This window comes from Tiliqua scincoides, chromosome 7, assembly GCF_035046505.1.
Source record: "Tiliqua scincoides isolate rTilSci1 chromosome 7, rTilSci1.hap2, whole genome shotgun sequence".
Classification (NCBI taxonomy): Eukaryota; Metazoa; Chordata; class Lepidosauria; order Squamata; family Scincidae; genus Tiliqua; species Tiliqua scincoides.
The window spans coordinates 6428190-6455651 of NC_089827.1; the positions used below are offsets into that span (position 1 = coordinate 6428190).

The 27462-nt window shown below is 42.3% G+C and overlaps 1 protein-coding gene and 1 pseudogene across 2 annotated transcripts in view; both read left to right on the forward strand.

Annotated features, from left to right (window-relative positions):
• TAFA5 (TAFA chemokine like family member 5) overlaps nt 1-27402 on the forward strand; it is a 297491-nt gene extending 270089 nt beyond the window's left edge. For both annotated transcript variants that reach the window (XM_066634315.1, XM_066634316.1), the window contains exon 4: nt 25087-27402. In XM_066634315.1, the coding sequence (XP_066490412.1) occupies nt 25087-25095 (9 nt within the window). In that variant the 3' untranslated portion in view covers nt 25096-27402. The remainder of the gene's footprint in view (nt 1-25086) is intronic.
• LOC136658094 (5S ribosomal RNA) lies at nt 4102-4221 on the forward strand (annotated as a pseudogene).
• Nucleotides 27403-27462: the final 60 nt, after the last annotated feature.

The window sequence follows — 27462 nt, forward strand, 5'->3', positions numbered from 1 at the left end:
AACCAAGCTCACAATACATTAATTGGTTACTATGACTCATTATTTTCATACAAAGGATATTATGCCATGTTTAAAAAAATACACAACTATCACATTGGGAGGGGGGGGGTTGAGACCTGCTTTTTACTCTCTTGATCCTTGCCCGGTGTGGTTAAAATGTTTGACCGGGGGGGGGGGGGCTGGTTGAATATGTGGGGATGTAGTCTATGCATCTGTCAGGGTGGAGGTACTGCAAAAAGCTTTAAAGATGGTGGTGGTTCACCCTCCCTAAGTTTCTTCAAAATGGTCATGGATAATTTCTGACCAATGTCTAATCTCCCGCTTTGGGGCAAAGTGATCAGTGAGTGGTGGCATCTCAGCTCCAGGGAATTCTGGAAGAAGTGGGTTATATGGACCATTTTCATTCAACCCAGGCTGTCAGAGATGGCCGTCGTTGATGACGTGTGGCAGGGACTAGACAGGGGGAGTGTGTCCCTGTTGGTCTTGGTGGCCCTATCAGTAGCCTGTGGCACCATTTCTGGACCTGCTGACTGAGTTAGGGCTTGGAGGCACTATTTGGCAGTGGTTCCAGTCCTTCCTGGCAGATCAGACCCAGGTGGTGAAGCTGGGGGATATCTGTTCAGCACCCAGGCCCTGGACTTGTGGGGTGCCATAGGACTCTATCTTGCCCCCCATATTGTTTAAGATCGACATGAAGCTACTGGGAGAGGTCATCTGGGGATTTGGATGACCTCTTCCAGCAGTGTCATGTGGATGACACCCAGCTCTATTTCAAAGGGGGCTGTCAGTTCTGGGGTGTCCGTTCTGTCAGTGGTTGGTGCCTGGATGTGATCTAATAAACTGAGATTAAATCTGGACAAGGCAGAGATCCTCCTGATCCAGAAGGCTTCTAAGCTAGCACTAGGTCTACAGCTTGACCTGGATTTGGGACCCCCCTTTTAATTCCTTTGGCTGCTTTAATGTTATGTTATAGATATTTTATATTTTAATCTGCTCTTATATTTTTAATGGTTTATTCTAACGTGTTTATTCAAATGTTTTTACCTTCTGTACGTTTAACTTTTATGCAACTGAGGACCTGGCACTGGTGCCCAGGACAACAAAGTCCTGCACCCCCCATCCTAAAAGACATTACTTCTGGTTTTCTCCAAAGACCAGAAGGGTTGTTTTTTTTTCAGCATTTCGAAGGCCTCAGAAGGCCTTCTGGGGTCTGGAGAGGCTGTGGGCAGCTGGGGAGGCTGTGGGGTTCTGGGAGGCTGGGGTTCAGGGAGGCTGCAGCTTTGAAAGACCTTCTAAGGCCAGGTTCAACCACAGGCCTGGTTTAAAAGAGAGAGAGAGAGAGAGAAATGGTGGTGGGGAAGTGTCATGGCTTTGCCCCTCCCCTGCACAGTGGCTTCACAGGACATTTGCCCCCCAATCCCCCCCCCCAGGAATGCCAATGCTATTATGCTGTTCACCACTTTGAGTGCCATATATATATCTAAAACTGAGCTTCTTTCCTACTTGCCAGGAAGTGTTGATATTGTCCTCTTAAAATGACTTTTTTAAACATCCACATATAACAGAGGGCTTATCTGCTTGGTAAACCTCACATCTCTAGGGAGGCATAGCAAAATGGGCACCATAGCCAGCTCCCAGTACACTCTGGTGCTGTTCCTCTCAGACATTCAGAGCTGTGTTGGTAGCCGAAATAATATATACACGAAATCACTATGAATGGGCAATAAATCCCACTTCTTTCAGCAGTCCAATAAATCATAACTACATTTACAAGACCATTCATGATTATTTTTATAACATTCTCTCATGAACATTAAGGCCACTTAAAAAGTACAGCAAGAACTATCTTTGAAATTGTGCTCATTCAGGGAGTAAGAAAGTGTGTTGGCAGAGCTCCCGGAGAATGGGAGAGTTGGTTTGTGTGTCAGGCATTGTCCCATGGGAAAACGGAACAAGGCTGAATCACCACATTTAATTCTTAATGATTGTTCTTGCATGGTCAAGAGGACACAAAAGCAGTAGTGCTCTTATTTATTACTTACTGTTATAGCCATTGGCGTTCGGCCTGTTTCCATTAGTCATCAATAGTCGATGCTTTTAAGCTGGTATTTTAAATCTAGCACCAACTTAACCAAGCAATGGACATGTACTATGAGCTTTAAATGGGTTGGGCCAAAGTGAACTTGTAAAAAACAGTCACAAAATTGTCTGAAGATGGTTTCAAGGTCCTGTCTAGGTAACTAGTACTGTGAGGTCATCCAATGTTTTAATACTCAGACATTCCTGATTGGCCATGGATATTTTCTTCTACACAACTTGATTGTGGAAAGTGCTTTTGATTTTGGTGTTCCTCTTCTAACTTACTGTACCACGGATTTACTAAAGCAAAAAGTAAGGGAAAGAAAAGAACGTATCTGAGGTTATGTTCATTATTCCAGTCCAGTGTATCTGAATAAAACTCTTCTTGAGTCGGCAAAATGGGGTGGGTATTTCTTATCTTACTTTCTTATCTGGAAGTAAATGCAATTACAAAACTGTGACAGTAAAATTCAGCAGTTACTCCTTTTTAGCTATATGTAGCTCTCTGTTTCTGAAGGCCAGTGATACCAGTGTTTTAGATTTCAATAGAAGCTTTCAAGGGAAACGGATTCGGCTGAGATTCAAGATGCTTCCTTGGCATTCTTTTAAAGGTTGTATTTGCAAAACATTGTGTCATTAGACCAGAGTATTTCGGCTAGTGATGCCCTACTGTAAGGTTCGATTATCCTGATACAGTAAAAGACTGTGATATCTGTCAACAGGTGATCAAAAAGCTAACCAGAAATTGGCTAAAAGGGTCATTACATCTTATTATCCCAATGATTCCCAGACTGTGAGTCCCGATCCAATTTTTGGTGGGTCACTACACTTACTAGGCTGTAAGCCCTAGTGGATAAGTGGAAGTGAACATGCATAGACTTCTACTGCAAACTTTAAAAAAAAAGTGCTTGGTGCTTTAAGACAAGCCATACACTCACACCTGTATCTGTAATATAGGAACAAGAGGACTGACCTGCTTTAAATATTACAACTATTACTGAGATGATATATGTGCTTGGAACATGACAATGAGCAGCAGGATGCTTGTTGTTTTTAGCGGTTAGAGGGCAGAGTCAGTTGTGGGGCAATTGTGCCCAATTAGGCCCTTCACATTGGGTGCCCTGTCCTAGGAGCAGAGCATCTCCACTTGTTAGCTCTCCTGCCCCTGTGCCCCTTTGGCCTGAAATGGCCCCCCTGGAAGTAGAAGTTGGTGACATGATGTCACCGCCACCTACTTCTAGGTGCCATCAGCCATGGGCTGCTGTTCTTTCTGATGAGTTGGGGTAGAAAACATGGAGAATGGTGGCCCTGTGACAAATAGTACCACATTGGGCCCCACATCTCCTAAGACTGGCCCTATTAAAAGCAGAAGCTGAATTGCTTCTGCTGCTCGATCTATTTTACCAATCATGTGTCGCATGCAGAAACATGGAAGAGGTATGCACATTAAGGGTATATGTTGTGTACAAGGGTATATGTTATGTCATGTACCTGAGTGCATGTTTGCAGTAGATGCGAGTTCATGGAGCAGGTTCATCCTTTAGCTTCTTTCTCACCACTGCGAAGGACAACTCAGTCAATGTCTCCTGATATACTGCTGAATACCAGTTGCAGGGGTCAGTGGTGGGAGAGTAGTATCTGGATTTGAATGTTTTGATGGTGCCTTCCATGTTGGAGGAAGAGATCCTGGAGACATCAAAATGGTCGTCTCTCCCATGAAGTTACAGACCTCAGTTTTGACACCGATGATAGAGAGAAAGAGAACTCAGAGCCTTATCACCAGTGTGTGGGCTTCCCAATGACATCTGGCTGTTCACTTTGTGATTGAGGATGCTAGATTAGATGAATCTGTGGCATGATCCAGCAGCGATCTTCTTATTGTGTAACAGGCTGTATCCAAAAGAAGTCAAGTCACGTTTCATCATTAGAGATGTTTGTTTCCGGTAAGGTAGGAATATAGCCTCTTACTGAACACAAAGGGATTACTTCTGAGTAAAATATATAACACTGTTTTCAAACACTTCTGACAGCAACTGTTACCCTGCACATGCCCGATCTTGTCTGATCTCAGAAGCTAAGCAGGGTCAGGCCTGGTTAGTACTTGGATGGGAAACCGCCTGGGAATACCGGGTGCTGTAGGCTTATGCCATGATCTCGGAAGCTAAGCAAGGTCAGGCCTGGTTAGTATTTGGATGGGAGACCGCCTGGGAATATTGGGTGCTGTAGGCTTATACCATAGTCTTTCGAGACTGAGGGTTGCCAACCAACCAAACACTTCTGCTAATCACCATTGAAACCAGGGCTGGCCTTACCATGTGCAACAGTGGTGTGCAACAGTTGTGTGGCGTGGGGCACCCCTTGGAGGGGTGGTGAATGGATGAGCCTCCAGCCCACCTGTCTTCTGCTTTCTCCAAGCTGCCACTCCACAGGGCTCCAATCCAAACTTCCAAAAGCAAGTCAGAAGAGGATTTTAGCAGATTTCGTCCACCTCCAGTGCTGCTGAAGGAAGGAAAAGGGGAAAAAATGGCCACCGCTTCAAATAGCTTCTCCTCGCCTACTTACAACGAGTGCAGCTTCCCTGCTCTATGCTGGTTATGTTTGTAATGAACATGACCTGGGGATAGTGGGTTTCCAGCAAAACCTGCTCCCATCCATTAAAAGTTAAGCAGCACGGAGCAGGGAAACTGAATGCTGCACTCAGCATTCAGGGAAGGGGGGACAGGGAAAGCCTATTCCTTTGTCTTCCTGCCTTCTCCCTCATCCATGGGGGTATACACATGCCCGAGAATGCACGCATGTACTGGCAGCATTCAAAGTAGGTTCCAGCTTCACAGAGGCATGTGCCACCCCCTGATTGAAGCCATTAATTTCAGCAGGACTTACCATGACTGATTTTGTACATTTCCAGTTATCCACAACATTGATTTTGTCCATTCATTTTAATTTTAGTTTCTCTCCCCCCCCCCAGGTTAGATCCCTAGGCCCCAATTAAATTTGAATGAACCACTGACAGTACAATTAAAGCCAAGTCAAAGTGCAACATTGGCACCTTCTATTTTGGTTTATTTCTTAGCAAAAGGTAAATTATGCAAAATGTTCTATGAAAGGTCAGTTGAAATCATGGGTTTTTTTGGCTATGGTCACCAGTATAAGCTGTGGTAGTGCTAGGATTCTGAGCAGTCAGGTTTCATTTATGTCTGTTTTGCTGTCCAGGCAGAAACAATTTAGCGTGTGTTATCACTGTCTTGAGAAGCGTTGGCTTGCTGTTGGCAATGGCTATAAATCATGACTGCAGAGACTGGCATTTGCAGCAAACAAATATCAGTGGGTACCCTGTAAAAGTCAGCAGTTCCGACTTGTTGGATGCCAGCATTCCTATGTTAACTGCACTCTTCTAAAGGAAGGTGAATCCATTCAGCATCTTCTCACAGCATCTTCTCATCAATAGTTGGATTGATTGATTCATATGTTCATTTCTTTCATCCACACCTTGATAACAGTGGTGCCCCAATGTGGATTATGTGGGGTGTCAGGTGCTCAGGTCTGACTGATGCACTCATGCACCTAAACACACTTATGCCTTTTTCTCATGCCTTTGTTGTGTCATCATCACTTACCCCTGCTAACTGGGTAACAGGCACTTTTTAAGTGGGTGCTCTTCTTCTGTTTCGTGGGGGGAGAGTAACTGGCCCTCCTCACCCCAGCCCTGTCTTTTCTAGTGGCTGTTTGCTGGTGTTCTTTTTTGCATCCTTTTAGTTTGTGAGCCCTTTTGGGACATGGAGCCATTAGTTGTTTGTTTGATTTTCTCTGTAAACTGCTTTGTGAACTTCTGTTGAAAAGCAGTATATAAATAAATAAATAATTTATTTATTTTTAATAATAATTAAAAATAATAATTAAAAATTAATTATTTTTAATAATAATATAATTTTTAATAAATAATTTATTTATTTATTTATATACATAAAAGCAATATATAAATATAAATAAATATAAAGCAGTATATAAATAAATAGTATTTATTATTATTATTATTATTATTATTATTATTATTATTATTATTATTATTGGGGTTTTTTACCTATAATGAAAAAAGACTGCTTTCTCCGCTTCTCTTTTTTTTTGGGGGGGGGGGGGTGGGTAATAAAAAACAAAACAAAATTTGCAAAATCTGCAAAAAAATCAAACCATTCTCTAACATCTCTACATGCATGTGGCTTCATCTGCTGGCACTATTACCACCTAGTGGTATATCACCTACCTAGTACACTTTTATGCGATACAAGGACATCTGCAAGAGGGATCTAAAGGCCTTAGGAGTGGACCTCAACAGGTGGGAAACCCTGGCCTCTGAGCGGCCCACTTGGAGGCAGGCTGTGCAGCATGGCCTTTCCCAGTTTGAAGAGACACTTGGCCAACAGTCTGAGGCAAAGAGGCAAAGAAGGAAGGCCCATAGCCAGGGAGACAGACCAGAGACAGACTGCACCTGCTCCCAGTGTGGAAGGGATTGTCACTTCCGAATTGGCCTTTTCAGCCACACTAGACGCTGTTCCAGAACCACCTTTCAGAGCGCGATACCAGAGTCTTTCGAGACTGAAGGTTGCCAACAATAAGTACACTTTTAAAACGATTATAATTGTAATTTTAAAAATGCCCTTGGAATAAAAACACATAACACGGCTTTCTGCACTTCTAACTTCGGAAAACACTGAAATCCATGAGGGGAGAAAATTTCACCCATCTCTACCTATGAGCAAATTATTCATTTAGAATCAGCAAGACTGTTGCTGCATGAGAAGGAGTTGGACAGCCCAATTCTATCCAGTGTTGGCACAGTGGGACTGCACGGCCCACACTGTATCCAGCACTGGGAAGGAGCAGGCTGTCTCCTCAGGGTAAAGAGACATTCATCCTCTTACCCCAGGTAATGCCCCAGCCTGCGCAGAGGTGCTACTTGCATCTGTGTCAGCAAAATGAATAGTCTCCTGTGCAGGCACAGTCTGCTCAACTGTCCCTCTGCAGGTCTGGTTCTGGGTCAAATGACAAGCTCCCATCAGTTGGATTCAACTTTAAACAGAGAATTTGAATCATGCCTGGCCATCAACCCAGGGCAAAAAGCACTGTGATGAAATAGCACTGAAGGAAGTGGCTGTTATCAGAAGTATTACTGTATTCCTACTCATTGTTCAGCCACATTATTCTGCTAAATCAGTGGTTCCCAAACTGTGGGTTGGGACCCACTGTTGGGTTCTGACCTGATTTTTGGTGGGTCCCCAAATGGTGATGGAAAGATCAAATTGCCTCAAGCCCTGAAGCGGTTAAAAAAAAAAAAGATACTGTAGCTGTTAATTACCCTGCAAAGAGCTCAGCTCCTGCAGTTTGCAAGCATTTGTAAATATAGGGAGATAAATGTGTGAGGGTCTTTTTAAATAAATAAATAAATAAATAAATAAATAAATAAATAAATAAATAAATAAATAAAAGGAAATATTTCTTTCTAGATTTCTTTTTTTAAAAGTGGGTAAGCCTAGGTGGGTCCTAATAGGGTGTAATTTTTAAAAAGTGAGTCCTGGTGCTAAAAAGTTTGGGAACCACCGTGCTAAATAAAGGTACTGCTGTAGGCAATTAAATTTTCAGCCTCCTACAGAAGAAGACTACACTCACAAAATGCTTTGTCTCTGTAATGAGACTGATGATAATCAGAAAGAAGAGTTTCTCATACTTAAATTGAGAATTAAATCCTTAATAAACATGAATTGTGCAGATAGGCGCAGTCCTGGAATGATTACTGTAAAGTGCTTCCCCTCAAATGTTTAAAACGCTCCAATTCATGAACCTTCCACAGAAGTTCCTGCTTATTGGAAATGCTTGGTTAACATCCACTGAAGGTTCTATAATTCTTGCGTGACTGAGAGCTTATCTAGTAATTAAAACACACAATCACATTTGGCTACAGTATTGAGAAACATAGAAGCTACTTGACTCCATCTGTAGAATCACGAAGAAACAAATTGCTTCATGTATCCTCAATATACAGATAATTATGAAATGTAAAGTTCAAATTACCCGATGGCAGGGGTAATTGCTAGGCAAAGGATGCTCAGTTAGCAGTCATTTTAAAGGAAGGGTACAAATTTTCAAGAACCTGAGCGTTTTTAAAAACAAAGATAAATAATAATCTCACACTAATGGATACAACTATTCTTAGTGGGTCTGCTTCTGTCAGATAGCATGCAGTCCAGAGAGGACACAGGTGATCATGTTAATCTATTTGGTTACTGAATGGTTAAGTGAAAGTGTCTGTAATTTACATCTCTTTCATGAAACCCCGCCTGGGATGAGGGAGGTCTGTGTGTATGTGGCAAAATAGGTAAGACACTGGAAAATCTAGCACTACCATGTTTGATTGAGTTCTTGATTGAATTCTTGTTTCAGTTCACAGCAGCACTGGGGGCTAGGCACATTGGATGAGAAAAGTGCTGATGGTAACTTCCTAACCTAAGACCCCCTTGCTATGCTTCCCACCTCTACGATGCTGCAGCACCAAAATGAGTACCACTGCAGGGGTGGTCGCTGCTGCCACTGAACCCAGTCCCTTCCTAGACTCGATTTGCCCCTTTCCCACCTCCAGTCACTGCCTTGGTGGGAAAAAGATTTAGATGAGGAAAAAGGCCAGAAGTAAAAGGTTAAATTTCTTCCTCATTCTAGTTTGTGGATTCCTGTGGTTGTTTTAATCATAACCATCATAATATTTTTTTTAACCCTGCAGAAAATAGAATAATAGATTCAGGGCCATCTCACACATGAGACCGATGTGCAGCCCAGTCCTCAGCTTCTTGACACCTTCTGGAGAGTGGCACCAAAGCAGCTAACGCTGTTTCCAACAGGCACCGGAATGCAGCCAGACATCTCCTTAGGGGAAGGAGACTTTTGTCCTCTTCTCCTGGGGAAAGTCCCAAGCCCCACAATGGGGCTTCTCTTGTCTTTGCTGGTTATTTTGCCTGCACAGACTTGAGAGACTCCTTGTTGGGCCTTCTGGCCAAGAGGGAGTTCAGGATCCAGTGGAGTCTGCAGTGTCCCAAATTCAAGGTGCACGTTCTGACCTTTAAGACCCTCCATGATTTGGGTCCAGGCTGTCTGAAAGACTGGCTCCCTCCATACATTCCAGCCCACCCTCTTAGGTTATCTGAGTGGGCTCTTCTACAAGTGTCCCCAGTGAGGGGGGTGGCAGCTCTGAGGTGAGCCTTCTCTGTTGTGGTGCTACAACTATGAAATTCCAGGGCTTGTGGGTTTTCGGCGAGGGTTCCAAACATACCTGTTTCTTCAGGCATTTGGTTGCTGAGTGAATATTTGTCCTCTGTGCCTCTGAACTACTACTGTGACTTGACTACCTCCCTGGACTTATTTGTTCCCCCAGTGGCTCAACAATGTGCATGAACTCTTGCTTTGTTTTTATGTTTCACTGTTAATGTTAAAATTAATGCTTATCTGTTGTGATCTCTTATCTGTTATGATACTTTGTACTTTATTATAGAGCATTGTAAGCCACTTTGGACATTTGCTTTGACATAGGAAAGGCGGGATATAAATTTCTCAATAAAATAAAGTGCAGGAGAGGAAGAGAAGCACTGCAAATTTGTACTAGAGAAAGTAGAATTCCAGCCCCCCAATTCCTACTGGATCAGTCTCTTTTCTCCCCGAGCATATGTCAATACTCAGCACGACAGAGCAAGGAAAGCTGAATAAATAAGCGTGACATGAGGTTTAGCACAATAACAGCAAGGGAGAAGGCAGGGCATTTCATTTAATAATAAAGGCGCAGAGTTCCTGATAGAGCTGTTCTTTAATAATGTTTAAAAAGAGCTACAAGGAGCCCTGGGAGAGGCTTTACAGATAACTGCAGTGGGCATTTTGCCCAGCTCTGCCCAAGAGGCACAGCTCCTCCGGCAGAATAAGTTGAAAAAAAGGAAATGGAAATTGCTTTCTTTGACAAGAACGGGCATCCTTTGGAGCAAGGTTTCAGTCGGTCTTGATTTCCAGAAAGGTGGCCTGGTACCCTTGAATACTGGGGAGAGAAGGAGCCAGTTTTCCATTTCAGAACCACAGGTTTCTTCACCACCCCATATCCTGCTTCCTGTTAATGTTCTTACTGTGTCCCTCTAACATGCAGGCTACTTGCCTGCATGTCGTGTTCCTGTTCTAACCGCTGTAAAAGCAAGAAACATGCCTGCTTGTTCATGAATAAAGGAAATTAATGGGTGTGGGGGGCGTGCAGAGCATTGTACTAATACAGTTCCCTCTTATCCACAGTTTCCGTATCTGCGGGGGAGGCCTGGAACGGATCCCCCACAGGTACAGAGGGACACCTGTATTTGAAAGTCCTGTCAACAGGGATTTTATAGGAATGGCTCGGGCCCTTGCAAGGATGTGGAAAGTTTCAGAGGAGAGTGTCCTGTCCACCACCACCCCCAGATCAGCCAACACAAAGCAGCAGGCCTCTGTGTGTGGGGTTGTGTGTCTGCAGATGGGTGGAGGGGGGGGGAAGTGTTTGAAAGTCTACAAGACCCAGAAGCCAAGCAGCCACTCCCACTTTTTCCTATGCCAGGGGTGGCCAAAACAGCTTGCAAGCCACATGTGGCTCTTTGGCATTTAAATGTGCAGCTCATCAAAATGTGCTGGCTGAGCACATGTGTGTTGTGTAGTGGGACGTTTGGCTGATCACGGCTTTGGTTTGAAGATGATGTCACTTCCAGCCATGACATCACTACCTTGTTAACGGCATCACTTTCAATGGGTCCCGACAGATTGTCGTTCTAAAAAGTGGGTCCTGATGCTGAAATGTCTTAGAACCACTAAAATATTATGCTATTTTTGAACTATGGACTACATATTTGATCAGTTCCTGCCTGTCAGATTTATTGTCTGGCACAATATTTTTTCTTTTCTTTCCCAAACAATGCTAGGCTTGTTTTGCTTTGTGGCAGGACCTTGGCATTCGAGAGCGCAGAATCTCGTGACACTCAGCATATATTTGTGTGTCATTACGCAAGCAAAATACCGAAGCAGGTCTCCAGCCAGTGAGCATGATGGAAAATTGTGCATTTGGAAGATATGAATGAAATTTCAATCATGCCTCTACAGAGGTCATACCCTGTACCAGAGCTTTTCACGCAAATCTCATTATTTGTGCCCTATTAACACACAGCCCAATGTCACAAAGAATGGCATTTTTCCTCTTCCTGCTGTGCTAGCCTTATCAATGTATACTGTAGCTTTAATCATATCTGTATCACTGTGGACATGCAACCCTGAGCTTGAACTCTAAACCACATATAAAATCTGTCCATTCATTTTTAAGCAAGAGGCGCATTGTGTACATTCACTCTGTCTTTTTGCCTCTGCTTTTAAAGCACCATATACACTCTACTAAATACGTATATACGATAAAGATACAGCTAGCAATAATAGGCATATGGTCACTTTTAATTACCTGCACCTAGCTGGGCAGGTCTCTTCTGGTCCCTCCCTAGCTTCTGGAATAGACCCACATTGAGCAAATAAATCTTCATGCTGTATTGAATTATAAGTAGAGGTGTTTGTTTCCAGTGAGTAAAATAAGATTACAGATTAACAGCCAGTACTTCCCAAATGTTTTAGCACCGGGACCCACTTTTAAAGCAACAACCTATCATGGCCCACTATAATAAAAAGGAGATATAGAGAGTGATATTATATGTATTATTAATCAATAAATTATTAATTATTATTTATTATTTTAATCAATTATTGATTATTACTTTACCAGAAATTATTAGTTTTTTGGGTCTGGTTCCGGGTCTTGGGGCCTCTGTGCTCCCAAGGCTGCTAGAGACATATAGTGTGTGTGTGTGTGTGTGTGTGTAGACCAGTGTTTGTCAAACTGTGGGTTGGGACCCACCAGGTGGGTCGCAAGCCAATTTCAGGTGAGTCCCCATTGATTTCAATATTTTATTTTTAATAGACTTGATGCTCCCATGGTATGTGACTGCATCTGGGGAAATGTTACACATCTGTACTTTTAACCATGATAGTCAATGGGACTTACTCCTGGATAAGTGTGGGTAAGATTGCAGCCTAGGGCTGTTAAAAATTTTGCTGCTTGATGATGTCACTTCTGGTCATGACATCACTTCCAGTGGGTCCTGACAGATTCTCATTCTAAAAAGTGGTTCCCGGAGATAAATGTGTGAGAACCACTGGTGTAGACAATGGCCAGACTCTCCCTAGAAATGGACTGTCACATGAAACATTTACAGTCAACCCAGGGTATTCTGAAAGCTGAGCAAGATGTGCAATTAGGGACTTTTAGTTCAGACAAAAGGTTGAAACTGGGTTCACATGTGTTCTACAGCATGCCAATTTCTTGGTTTCAGGTTTCTCTTTCTGCTTAGCAACACTACCAGCAAAATAAAAAGAAAGAAAACTGGTTTGTCACAACTGTTTTTTGGGTCTGGTTCTGGGACTTGGGGGTAGAGACCCCTGGGAATCTCTTCAAGAGGAGCCCTTTACTTGGGTGCAAAGGACCTAGAGACAAGCTGAACTTGGGAACTGGTGCTCCAGCCACATCTCCTGGTTTGTGACCAGACCACTGTGTGCTGTGGGCTTGCCTAATCTTGTCTTCCTGCCTGTTGAAAGTCCAGTAGACAGAGTAGGAATGCCACTGGCAGCAGTCTGGCTGTCAGGTCCTTGGCACCCATGTGCCAACACTACTTTCAGCAGCCGTTATCACCCAGTCTGTATTTCATCTTTCCTCTCATTGCCGTGGCTTGTCATTGCTGCAGTCCCGAGCAAACACAGAGTGCTTGTTGATTTACTGTGTTAGGATGAAGATGAATCTGCTTTCTAAAATCTGTATTTAATAATTCAAGCAGCTGAACCCATGTTTACAAGTTGGATCAAACCATAAATAAAGATAAATGGTAAAAGCTGTTTGAATTATGGAAAAATTTTGTGTTACAACTTAATGAATGTAGATAATTCCTTCCCAAAGACGGGTTGGTAATTTAATATCTGTTGGGCTGGTATACTAGATGCTGCTCAGCAATTTCAAGAAACATGGTTTATCAGTAGTGGCATTAACCAAATGCCTGCTCGTCTTTGGAGAGCTCATCTTCTTAAAATGCTGTGATGCTGTTTATTTTTATTATTTTTAATTTAGCAAAAGTGCTAATGATTGGTGAAGCATGGCTTTTAATGTCAATCTTCTAGAAATGCAAATGCTGTGGAGAGATTTGTATTTTGGATATATATTTAAAGCGCTATAAAACTGGCAGAGACACCACACTGATGATAGCCTCAGTACCCAATCTTGCATGTTAAGTTGAAATGCAGAGTTATCCAAGGTTAGCACAAGAGGAAGAAGTTGTTGCTTGGGGGAGTAATTATTAGGGGTGTCAATGAACCGTCCTGCGATTGAAAGTGCACCCTAAGATCTCTTACGATGTCACACCCATGAGGATTCCCAAGCATTTTCTGTGTAATTTCTCAGATCTTACAGTCTAACTGCTGAAGTGACAAAACATTTGGGGCCAGGAAATTTTGAAGTGTGGACATTTTAAAATTGCTTTCCTTGCAATCTGCATAGTTGAAACTGTCAGTCCTGATTGGATCAGTAGCACTTATATTGGCCTCCCCAAATACTCAAAACTGTTTTAAAAAGCCAATAATGGACACCATCACCAAATGCAACTACTATACAGTCTTTTCAGCCATAATGATTTCAGGTGCCAGTTATTTAATAGGGAGAATAAGGGCCCAGTCCTGCCCAACTTTCCAACGCCGATGCAGCGCAATACAGCCCTGAAGTAAGAGAACAAATTCCCTTACCTTGAGGAGGCCTCCATGACTGCTCACCTACCACAGGATGAAGCACATGCCCTGTTAGCATGGCTACATCGGATCTGGAAAGTTGGATAGGTTTGGCTCTTATTATCTTTGCTGTCTGGCATCAGGAGTGCTCAGTGATATTTTTACACAGAGAGAGAGAGAGAGAGAGAGAGCGCAACCAATACAACAAACAATACTAATACTGATACTAATAGGCAAAATAGAAGCTAAGCAAAATTAACCAGTGATCAGAGATCATGTAGTCACAAGAGCTGAAAAATAATGCTGGATGAAAACCAGCCCTCAAGTGCCAAGTTCTCAGTATGGTGTTGGGGGACCTGGGCAACGAAGTCACAAAGCTTGAGTGCTATGGCAGAAAATGTCCTCCTGCATGTCCCTGCCCAGCTGACCTTAGAAAGCAGTAGGGTGCAACCTCAGAGAGTGGCAGTCTTGTATGGGAAAAAGGTCCTCAAGCTACCAAATTCCCTGGCCCTGTAAAGCATGAAAGGCTAGTACAGTGGACCCTTTGCATCCACGGGCCCGATATCCACAGTTTTAACCATCTTTAGATACAGAGGTTCCACGTTGGTGCCATCAGAGACTTCCTGAAGTTATTTACCTAGAACCTCAGGAAGCATCTTTTCAGTTGCACCAGGCCAATGACCCACTGCGTTGACCTCCACAAGCCTCAGAATGGCCCTTAGAAGCATCCAAAAGCTCCTTCCAGTTTCCAGAAGACAACTTCCAATTTGTTTCTGAAAACTGGAAGTGGCTTCTGGGGACCATTCTGAGGCCTGCAGAGGCCAAAAGAGTGGGTCGCTGGCCTAGGCACAACTCAGGAGAGGTCCGCAGCAACACCCTTAAGTTAATGATAGGTGTTGTTCCCTATCTCTGTAATCTGTCATTAGATCAAATGGCATGCATCTTTGCTGATATTAATATAATTGCATTTAAACATTCATCTACTGCATCAGTTCATGAGCCATTAAAAAAAGTGTATTTTTTCACAGTAATGTGGTGTTCAGATAGGTGGGCAAGCTACCATTTTGCCCAGGTTTGCCAGTAATATGTCACCTAGTAGTTGCTGTGGCAACAAGATTGTCCCGAAGAGACCCAGTAGTGACTCAGAGCCTCTGGTTTGCAGTATCCAATATGATTCTACCCAAGCCAACACACACACACGTTATGGGACATTTCTCAGTTCAGGGTTAATTAAATTCTCATCAAATCAGTATCTTTTTGCATCAAGGCAGAGTAAAGTAAGAAGACAGTGCAGTGTTGCTCAGAAGTAAGTCCCATTGAGTTCAGTGGAACTTACTCTCAAAAAAATTGTGTGTAGCATTGCAGCTTTAAAGTCTAGGTTGTTTGTCTTGCCTGAGTGTGGTCTTGGTCTTTGAAAAGAGTTCATTGCCTTCATTTGTCTTTGCTTCGGTGCTTAGTTGAAAGGAAAGTGGTGACGTGAACTTGCATTTTAACTGTTTGCAGTTGCTGCAGAATCTGCAGCTGCCTTAAAAGGAAAATGTCTGGAAACTACAGTTGCATGGAACAAGTTCTTGGACAGACCTGGCAATTTAAAAAAAATTCTGACCTGATTTCTAGGAAACCCAGATTCAAATTAAAGTAGGGGAATGTAGATATACCTACAAAGCCTTGCACATTTTTGTTATAAAGGGGTCTTACTCCCCTGTGTAAATAGGATGTTTGATTTGAATTTTGTTTAGAATCTGGAAAGGGGAACCAGCAATCTAAGGCTCCTATTTCTTCATTTGAAACTTCAAAATGCACAAATATATTTTATTTATTTGTTTGACTTTTATCCCACTTTTCTCCCTGAAGGGCACCCAAGGCAACTCACAACAAATTAAAAATACATATACAATAAAATACACAAACTATAAAACACACAAAGCTATAAACTATAAAATACTATGTTCCATAGTACATTTTATCTCATCCTATTTAAAATTTTAAAACCCCAAACAGCTTGAATTTTAACCTGTGTTTTCTAAAGATAATCTGAGATATGGGGGAGAGGTCCTCACAAGTGATTTTTTCCCCGCCCCTTAATTCACTTTTATGTTATCTGTTAAATTATTTGGTAGACTAATGATTTTTGTGAACAACCCCTAAGGCAAGTTGTGTTCTGTAAGGTCAGCTGACATTGTCAAATGGGATGATAGAATCATTTGCAGGGTACAACGCTGATGAATTTGGATAGTCAAATTCTTGACTTCAGCCTGCTCTTTTTTCAATGAATGCCAGTCTCAACACAGATGGAAGAAATGACCTTTGACAAAACGTACAATTTATTGAATGGTGCCCCCCCTCCCAGGGCCAAACACCAGCCTGCCTCTTCCTGACTCCTTTTTCCTTTTAAATCACCTGGTTTATTTTGACCCACTTTCCTGTGTTCCCTCTTACCTTGTGGTCCCCCTTGTAAGGCTGACTGGAGCAGCCTTTAACTGCCACTTTCATGCCTGTCAGGTTTAGCATTGATGGGGTAGGGAATGCCTTTCTCAAAAGCCATTGGTGCTTTGAGCTCAGAGGGCTTCATGTTGTCCTTCGGCATCCTGACCACCTCCCTTCTTGGCCACATAGTTGCTCCACTTCAGCTCTTGCAACCTGGCATGATCGTAAGCCAGCCATTCCTCCTGAACTCACAGGAGCTCGAGGTTTGGTCATTGGATGACCTATGGCTCTGGACTGCAAACTGGTAGGTGCTCCCTTAGTTAACTACTTGTGTGTGAATTGTTGGCAACCTTCAGTCTCGAAAGACTCTGGTATCGCGCTCTGAATGGTGGTTCTGGAACATCGTCTAGTGTGGCTGAAAAGGCCAATTCGGGAGTGACAATCCCTTCCACACTGGGAGCAAGTGCAGTCTGTCCCTGGTCTGTCTCCCTGGCTATGGGCCTTCCTTCTTTGCCTCTTAGCCTCAGACTGTTGGCCAAGTGTCTCTTCAAACTGGGAAAGGCCATGCTGCACAGCCTGCCTCCAAGCGGGCCGCTCAGAGGCCAGGGTTTCCCACTTGTTGAGGTCCACTCCTAAGGCCTTCAGATCCTTCTTGCAGATGTCCTTGTATCGTAGCTGTGGTCTACCTGTAGGGCGCTTGTGTGTGAGTATTCTATAATAATAAGGTTAGTAGGAGTGAAGATCCGGTGCAACTGAACCATAAAGAACATGACCCATTCAGTTTGACCATGAGCTATGAGATAGCTGCTCGAATTACATAGGAAGAGCTCTTATTGTCCAATAAAATTGTCCCTGCTAATTGTCCCTGCTAATTGGGTAACCCCTGCTAATTGGGTAAGAGGCACTTTTTCAAGTGGGTGCTCCTTTTTTTAGCAGGGGGAGAGAAACTGGCCCACCTCACCCCAGCACTGTCTGTTCTAGTGGCTGTCTGCTGGCATTCATTTGCATCTTTTTAGATTGTGAGCCCTTTTGGGACAGGGAGCCATTTAGTTATTTGATTTTTCTCTGTAAACCGCTTTGTGAACTTTAGTTGATGAGCGGTATATAAATACTGTTAATAATAATAATAATAATAATAATAATAATAATAATAATAATAATAATAATAATAATAATAATAGAAATGGGTTATGTCAGAATGCCAGATGCAAGGGAGGGCACCAGGATGAGGTCTCTTGTTATCTGGTGTGCTCCCTGGGGCATTTGGTGGGCCGCTGTGAGATACAGGAAGCTGGACTAGATGGGCCTATGGCCTGATCCAGTGGGGCTGTTCTTATGTTCTTATGTTCTTAAAAACAAATTAACCACCTTTAAAACATTCACTTTAGACTTGCAATAGGTGTCATGTTGCCAATAACTTAATCATGATTAACCAGTATGGAGGAGGCCTTTGGCTCACATGCTGTCTCTTTTTGTTTGCTCGTCTCTCCCATGCAGAGTCCCCTTCCTTTCCCTGGTGAATCACGACGTAGCATTACATCTGCATTCCTACCTAGCCATAATAACATTACCCAGAAACCGCTTTCACCTATATTATTTTTGAGCAACACAAGCTGTTAGTTCCTGAAAGCACTGCTTAACATATGAGTTTCCCCTGTTTATTGAGATCCTCTAGCAGGGACCTTTCCCATGCTCTCGTTATCAGAAGCTATTTAAGGCTCTTAAGACATGACATTATGAGATTCCTGCATAAAGCCCTGATCGGCATACAGCTCTTATAGCTTTGCTTGCTAGAGCTGCAGGTGTTCGGTTTTTAGGCTGTAAGACTTTCATGCTGAATGATTGTTGCTATTTAATAAGTACTGATTTTTCTTGGTATTTCATTGTGTTTACTGATAAATTATTGACTGCCTCGCATGCACCGATAAGCAGGTTGTACGTTTTAAAACAACCACAACAAACCAAGTATCTCATTGGCACAGTAAGAAGCATCCAACATGGTGTACGGTCTTTTTTAACATGAAAAGTGCATTCTGTATTTCTGTTAGGAGGTGCAGATGTCAGGTATGGCAGCTTCCTATTGCTGTTTCAGAATTTATTTGCAAAAAGATGACTGCACCTTCTTTGCATGTGTGTGTTTGCCCTTTTTGTGTGTCCAGAGCTGCAGGCATTCTGAGCATGTGTTTTCTCTGGAGGCAAAACTTTATCACTGTCATGTGGATGGAGAGATCTGGGCTTTCACCTATTCCTGCCATCTGGACTGCAATTAATTCTTCAGACTCTAGCCATTTAATTTGGTGCTGTGTTTTATAACTGCTAATACTCAGCGCTTGCTATAGTTCCCCCGAGAGTCACTCTTTGCTCATTGTATCCAAAAAAGATCAAACAAGTTTTAGTTGCTGCACAACTTGAGGTGTTTAAAAATTCATCCCCGTTTTGGTTCAGTTTCACAAAGGCTGTAAAAGATGGGGAGGGAACCCAATAAGACAGTTGGCCTTAGCAGCCAGAGGTTTGTGTTTGCCAAAATGCTTGTTTTTCGCAGGAACCGGGGACTTGCCTCTTGTATCACTCCGAGGCTCAGTGCAAACACAAGGATGAAGCACTAACTTGGGGAGGGAGGGGGGATCTTGCTTGTCACACTAGCTTCAGAATTGTTTGGAATACTCCAAGGTGGGGGGAACCCACTTCCTTTTTCAGTTTCCAGCTTGAAACTGTGAGATGATCAACCCTGCCCTCTACAGTGGGCCCTCAGCATCTGTGGTGGATTGGTTCTGTGACCCCGTGCAGGTACCAAAACCCACGGATGCTGAAATCCCTGGGGTACCAGGGAGACAGTGCCAGAATAAAAAGATATAGTGGAAATGGAAAAGGTACAGAAGAAAGAGACTAAAATAATTATGGGCTGGGGCACGTCCTAAACGAGGAAAGGCTACAGCATTTGGGGCTCTTCAGTTTAGAACAGGGGTCTCCAAACCCTGACCCACGGCCCACGGCCAGCTTCTTGTCCCCTGAAAGCCTCTGGCCCACTTGGCCAAACATGACTGGAACTGTGCTCTGGTTGCATCTGGAGGGTGTTCAAGGGCCAGAGAGGTGGAATGAATGAGCCCATTCATTCATTTATTCACTCATCTAAGTTCCATCTCTAATTTATTTAAATACATTTTATATTTAATTTTTTTCCCCCAGCCCTCAACACCGTGCCAGATGTGTGATGTGGCCCTCTGGCCAAAATGTTTGGAGACCCCTGGTCTAGAAAAAAGGTGCCTGAGAGAGGACATGATTGAGACATACACAATTATGCAAGGGCTGGATAAAGGACAGAGAGATGTTCTTTTTCCTCTCACACAGAACCAGAACCAGGGGACATCTAATAAAACTGAGTGTTGGGAGAGTTAGAGCAGACAAACAAAAAACATTTCTTTACCAAGTATGTAATTAGTCTGTGGAACTCCTTGCCACAGTGTGTGGTAATGGCATCTGGCCCAGATGCCTTTAAAAGGGGATTGGGCAGATTTCTGGAGGAAAAGTCCATCACAGTTTACAAGCCATGATGGGTATGTGCAACCTCCTGCAGGTTAGAAGTAGAAGTAGGTTCTACTTACTTCAGGTTAGAAGTAAGTTAGAAGGTTCAGGTTAGAAGTTTAGAAGTAGGTTCCCTCAGAATGCCAGGTGCAAGGGAGTAGCAACAGGATGCAGCTGTCTTGTTGTCTTGTCTGCTCCCTGAAGGAACTGGTGGGCCACTGTGAGATACTGAATGGGCCTCTGGCCTGATCCAGTTGGGCTTTTCTTATGTACCAGGAGGTTAGTTAGGGCCCTCTGGGGATCACGCCAGCCTCACCAACTCCTCAGAATACCTCCCAGACGTGAAGAGAAGTCACCAGCCTGAACCAGAAGTTACTTTTGAATGCATCTGGGAGACCCTCTGAGGTGCAGGGTTGGCATCCATGGATGCTCTTCTAGATCCAGTACTCTCTGGATGTGATGTCCTTCTCCAGGCCGCAGAGAAATGCAAAGGGTCTCACTCGATTAAAATGCTTACCACCATTCCTCTCCCCCTTTAAGGAAACTTTTGACGGCAAAGACAAGTCTACTGTTAATGGGTTCTTGGCTGATCTGTAGCATTTTATTATCCATTCAGCAACAGCACCATGATAAATAGCAGATCATGTACCTCTCTGGATTTGACTAATGGCATCGCCACCATAGGCTCACGGTCTCTGTCTTCACCTCAGGCCTGTTTGCCTTTCCGGTTCATTACATTTCGTCTGTGTAGCTGTTTTATGACCCAACTAAGGTCAGTGAGATACCTGTCATTAGAGCAAGCAACGAATAGAGTGCAAACCGTAGTGGTTATTTAACCTGAAGTTCCATTTTGATTAATTCAGTGGTTTTCTTGCCTTTTTTAAAGGCAATTCAGTGTTAGCAATTTTTTTTTTTTCTAATAAAGGAGGCGTGGACACTGAAATATTCTCAGGACCCATCAGATATTTTCCAGATGTTGGTTCAAGAACTTGGGGTGAATTTTGCTATAGAAGTAACCTCTATTCTAAATTGTGTAATTGTGTAATTGTGTGTAAAATGGGTAATTGTGTTCTAAAATTGTCACTGTCTAGCAGGGGCATCATGGTAATAGAATACAGGCAGCCCTTCATATCTGTGGGTTTGGTACCCGCAAATTTGAATACCTGCAGTTTTCAAATCCATCAAGTGGGCCACCTGTAGGCCTCCAGAGCTGTTGCAACCTTTGGAAGCCTTCAGAGGACCGAAAACCACAACTTTCAGTTTTCAGCCAGAAACTGGAAGTCATGGTATTAAACCCTCTACAGGTCTCAGAAGGGTCTCCAGACCTGACTAGAGCGGTGGTTGGGTTGGAGGGCTTGCCTCCAACATCTGCAGATTTCTGTATCCATGGAGATTCCATTCCCAGAATCCCCATGGATAATGAGGGCTACCCTGTATATACATTCAGGTGTAGGATAGGATATATACAAAAAGTGAGATGTAGTATTTAAAAGATGATCTATTTTGTCTTTTCCAGATCTTCATTACAAGTGAAACAATGGACAAACCTTTATTCCGCCTTGACTAAAGCATATTGGGCCGCCAGAGGCACTTAAGTTGCCTCTGCAAGCTAGTTCATACAGTGGCATGACTCACTTCATTTAACAGAGAATACCCTGCAAAAGAGACATTTTAAAACCCTCCTACACATGTTCTAGCAACCTTTGTGGAAATTGCTCAGTTAAATACTTGACTTTAATAAAAACAATGCTTCTAGTAAGTTAGATAAATAGATGTGAGGTCCCGGGTGACTATAAAGTCACTAATTTGTAGGCAGCGGTTTTGAAAAAAGGGGCAATTTTTGAAACTGCATTTTTGTCTGGTGGAACATATTGATGAAGATATTTTAGAAAACGGAGCAGAAACTTGGCAAGATTATAACCCTCTTTTCTTTGAGTTACTGTTAGTTTTGAAACAAAATTCACTGCTACACAAATTTATTTAGAAACTTATCCTGGCCTTCTTTACATTGCATTCTAACGTGTAATGTTTGGAAGACTGTGGCCCATGGAGCACAGATGGTCCGTGAGACCCTGTGAAGTGGTCCACGAGATCCCAGGGAAATAAAGATTGCTTTCTATCACTTCCAGCATCTCACTGAACAAGTACCCCCACAGACCACCAGAACAAGGTCCCCCACGACCCACCAGAGAGGCCAGAGAACAGACTTCCCACAGCCAGCACTGAAGTGTCAGCTAACACTTAAATAACTAAATTTAGCATATTGCATCCCTTCTGTGTCCATGAAAGCATGGCATCATCACACTTACTGTGTGGGTAAAACTCTTGTTCCCTGATCCCAAAAGGCATATCCCTAAATACACAGTAGTTTCTTAATTCAATTTGTCTCCTACATGCCCAGTCTCAGTGCTGCAAAGGTGTTTTCTGTGTTGTCCCCTTTCACACTGACTTGAGCTAAACTGTTCTGATAGCTCAGCTTGCTGGAGATGTGGAGAGTTAGAGGCTACTCTTACATACATGTATTGGAGCTGTAAGCTAATTTAATTCTGGAAAGATGTCAGAGGAAGCATCAACCTCACCCTGGGCACAGTCTGTGAATTCTCATTTGTTCACTTGCTGCTTAGTTACATCACAACTCATGGGGCCGAAGTGTAACAAACACAGCTTGGATGGGATGTGCTGACTTGCTAAGTGATTCACGTCGTGGGTTTGGAAATCCCTCTCGCTTCCTGATATTGAAGACTGGGGTGTGAAACTATTAGGACAATCTTCTCATAACAAATCAAATATACTGTATATGAAGGAAACCTTCAGCGTTTCAAAGCTCATGAGATCTGTTTACGGAGTATTCGGCAGTATCACTGTTGTTCCCGGGATCCAGTCCTACTCGTAAATGCTGTGAGAAGGCACAGTGGCTCCAACACTGGCTGTACTGAATCCTGCAGGGGTGGAGAGGCAAGTAAAAGTTTTTTGGTACTTGCTCTACTCCACACTAGTATGGCCTCCAGTGGCTATTTTGCTGGCACAAGTCCAAGCAGACATGAAGGGGCATGTTGAGGGTGAAATAGCAGCCAGGATCTTCCAGGTCTAAGTTCAACCCACAAATCACTACTCCATCCTGGCTTCATTTCTGCCCATATGTACATTTGTCTGCATAGACGGACTTTGTACAGGTCCAGCCTCCTAATCTGCAGATCCAGGACCCATGGATTTAACTCACCTAATGGGTTCCAGACCTGCAGTGGAATGTTGGACCTAAGTTCCTGGACGTGACCAGAAGTGTGTTCTCAGGTTGTGTCCAGGTGTGTTTCTGATGCCCACAGAAGCTGTGCATGGCTCTGCAGATCTTAGAGAGACTTCCTCTAGGAGCCTTTCTGAGGCCCACAGAGGCTACATTCCTCTGTGGGCCTCAGGGAACATCTGCAGAGGTGTCAGAACATCTCCAGTTGTATCTGGAGATGGAGGGACCCACGGATTTGTTTATTCATGGGTTTTGGAATCTGGGAGGGGGGCGTCCGGGAATGGATCCCCCATGGATACCGAGGTCCAATTGTAGTCAAGAAGTTAGTCCCCCTTGTGAACGCAAGATGCATTGTCAAAATGGTTAATTCAAAAGCTTTTAGTTTTTCATATGAAACAGAGCTTGCCATTTCAGCATGTGGCTGTAAATTACCAGAAGGCAGTTAGGTTGACCTAACCATAACCAGAGTCTTGACTTCAGAAACTAAGAGATGAATGCAGGATACAGGGACTTCATGAGGATGCCATGAATGCCTCCTGGGCATTATGGTCTGTTATACTGTTTTTATATTATGATGCATGTTGTATGGAGTGTGATTGTTGGAATTGTAGTATATATTTATGCTTGTATCTCAAAGGTGCATAAATTTCATTGTGCTGTAGCACAATGACAATAAAGTTACTACTACTACTACTACTACTACTACTACTATGTGATGACATAATAGATTTAAATGATGGGGGAAAATTCAAGGATGGTTTCTCACTAAATGTATATACATAAAAACAGGGAAATATCACAGTGGTCAAACTGGGTTTTTGCCTTCAGCCTATCTGAGGTCATGTGGGTTGAAATCTCACCACTATCTGAAAAGGAAAGGTTGTCTGCAAGATTTCTGGGGTGGGGGGGTTTCCTAGAAAAGCTGAGAGGCTAAAAAGAGAACCCCATCTAATAACCCTTGTGCCTTATGTGAGACTATATACAGAGCCATTGCTAAAACAGTTGGAGAGCTGATGTTCTTTTGAGCTCCTTTCAAATTATGTACATGTAGAAAAAGAAAATCTAAATCTAAATTCCATGCCTCGCTTGAATTGAGTGAGATGTGTTCTCTGTTTTGTTTTCTAGTAGTTGATATTTCATATTTTCTTAGCTATCAGTCATAAGCATTCTAAACATTGAGGACACTGGAATACCAAATACTGCTATAAAATTTAGATATCAAATTTGCATGGCATGTATTTACTATGACAAGACTTTTTATCTAGTAAAGTACCAAAAAACATTCTAAGAACTGAATTTTATCATTTTTAAGAGTGCTTCCTTTTATGCCAAAAACTATTCATTTCTATTACCATGCAAGTGTCTATCATTGCAGGTGGTTTTTGTGTGCACCTGTTTTTATTCCTTCCTGCTTTTTGTTGCCAGCTTCTTTGCAGTGTTTATCTCTTTTAAAGAAAGCTTCAGTTGTAGATCTGCATTTTTCTTTCACATTTACTGTTGCTTTTTTTCCCTTGTATGTTAATATCTGTCAATAAAACCAATATTTTAGTATATCGATCAAAAATATCTCTTTAGTAGTGGTATCACTAGAGGGCAGTATTGATTCGATTAGTGTGCTGAATAATAATAATAAAAATACATAACCTGTTATCTAAATGCAGAAAAAAAATCTGGTATAAACCTTTATTTTTCTACTGTATACAAATAATTCTGCATTTCAGAATATATATAATTTTATTTTATTTAAGAAGTGCGTATTGGAACCTTTGCATATTTTAGGCCAGAACAAAGTGTTTTCTCTGGAAGTTATGTCTGTGCGATCAGTAAATAGTTCAAGCTGTTTTAACCCATTTTTGCCCAGGTGTACACATTTGATCACTGTTGCGTATATGCAACATTGGGCAGGAATGGCTTAAACCTACCTGTTGGTACTTAGAGATGCTGACTGCTTTGTTCTCCCTGACTTGCAGGTCTCCTGACAAATGCAACAACAGAGAAGCCTTGTAGGAGTTCCAGGCTTTGTGTGGGCTACATTCCCTCGTCACTGCTGCGGACCACCATCCATTATATGTCATCAGTTCAACTGTCTGTTTCTCTGTATTTCATCAGACAGCATAATTCTATGTCATGGGCTAAAGTGTGTCCTACCATACTAAAGAGCACTGTTCTAAGGAATAGAGATGTAAGAAAAGAAAATGCTTGGGCATTAGCAATACAAAAACCACGAGTTCACGGTCAGCGTCTCATCCGCGTCAAGCGCCACTGCTGGACTTGATCTATGGTCATGTTTTAATCTGAAGAGTCGATTACACTGGAAAGTACTCATCCCAATCAGCCTTAGAGAAGACTGTTTTGTTTACGGGAGGACACTAAGGCGCGGAAGTGAATTTCTTCTTGTGCCCTAGACTGCCTGAATTGCTTTTATTTTCTTATGTTTCAGTATATACAAATAGACCAAAGAGCAAAATCTATTTTAAAGTGGACACAATGTTACTGTTAAGGAGGTTCTTTGGGTCTGGCAGTATTATGGGGGCCAGCCTGCACGAATATAGCTTACCCAATGCTGCAATGTCGCCGTCCAGCGAAAGTCCTTATGGAACTCTACAGAAAATGCTGGAACTGCTCTTGGAAAAAAGTACATTAGCAAACACAAGGGAATATGGAAAGGAAATGACCGTTCTCCAACAAGCAAACAGGACTTGGATGAAAAACGACACAGACTGTCTACGCACCACCTTTATTCCTCTGTGCTTAGATTGACTTCTCGTACTAAAAATCATTTTTGAGTTTAACCAGTTCAACATGCCTCTTCTATGGTTCCATTTTTTGATCGTTAAAAGTTGGATAATACAGTATTTGCAAAGAGCATGTTCGGTCATCTGTGGCCTCTGTCTCATCCGATACACCATTTAGCACCAGAAAGCAAATCCAAGGGGAGGGGGGAAGTAACACTTGTTTGAAAGAGATCATTAAATGTATTTTGAAAAGCCTAAAGTTATATATTTAACAGTTTTTATATGTTGTATATTTGTAGAAAATCCTATTTAACAATTAACGTGGCAACTCTGGCAGTCATGATAAAAAAAAATGGTTCAGAGTTAAGTTGTTGTTTACTTACTTCAGTTGTCCCTGAAGTGACTGGTGTAGCTTGCTTTCTTCCATTGGAACATTCTGGATGTAAAGCATGACCAGGGAGGACTCTGTAGAAAAAAAGCAGAGAATAATGTTGTTTATATTACGTAAATGCATTCAACCATTGCACTGTTGGAAGGCTTTTTCTCTCTCACTCTCCCTTTTTTTTCTCCTTTTTTTCTTTTGAGGGGGTGGTCTTTATATACCCGTAAAACAGTGTAAAATATTTTTACTCATTTGATTTCTGTTGAGTTCTGTTCTTTCTTTTTTCTTCTTCCTTTCCAATTTGGTATAAAGGTCAGTTTGCAGCTTTTTCCTTGAATTAGACATAGTTTAGATTTATTTCCCCCTCACCCTTTAGAAGCCCCTTTCTTCCACCTGATAGAGTAGTGAAAAGTTTAAGAAGAGTGCTGTTTATGAAACGTGAAAAAAAGAAGTTAGAACAATAACCTCCAAATGACTCAACTTCTGTCTCATACTAGTATGAGCCAGGTCAACAAATGGGCTTTCCTCCCCCACAAATATTTGCCAATATTAAACATTTTCCCCGTGTCCAATGTAGTATACTACCTAAATACTCCAGTTAACTTTTAGTATTATGCTAGTTCTATGCTACTAAAGGAAAAAAAAATATATAAGGATTGTTCAAGCAACCATAGATGAAAGGTATGAAAATGGAGTTCATTTATTTAAGACCTCTTCGGATTTTTCAGGATTATTTTAATGCACAAGTTGAGAAAACCATGAATTATAGGTGATAGTGTCTATGAATAAAACATGTGCATAGGTAGTCTTCTTTCATTGTAAGGGTTTTGATCGGTGTCCCAAGTAGCAATTAAGGCCCCTCCACCTGAAAAGTATTATGAACTGACTGCACTATAAATGACCAATGTCTGATTTAAAGTGTCATGCAATAAATGATTGTAGAGACTTCACCTGTATTCCAAGAATTGGAGAGCCAGAATTCCCTCACTCCACTGACTTTCTCTTCTGTTATTGTTTATTTTTTGAAGGGAGTGTAGTAGCCTTATTTAGTAAATACCGAACAAAAAATTAAAATGTTTCAAGATTTTTTGTTGCTTTACAGTATTCAGTTTTGTGTTGGTTCAGCTAAATTATGGAAAAAAAAATAAAGAAAATCCTTTTATAAGTGAGACTTGTTCACTGCTCATGGCATTAGATGAGTATTTCTCAAAAGGAGAGAGCAGTGGTGT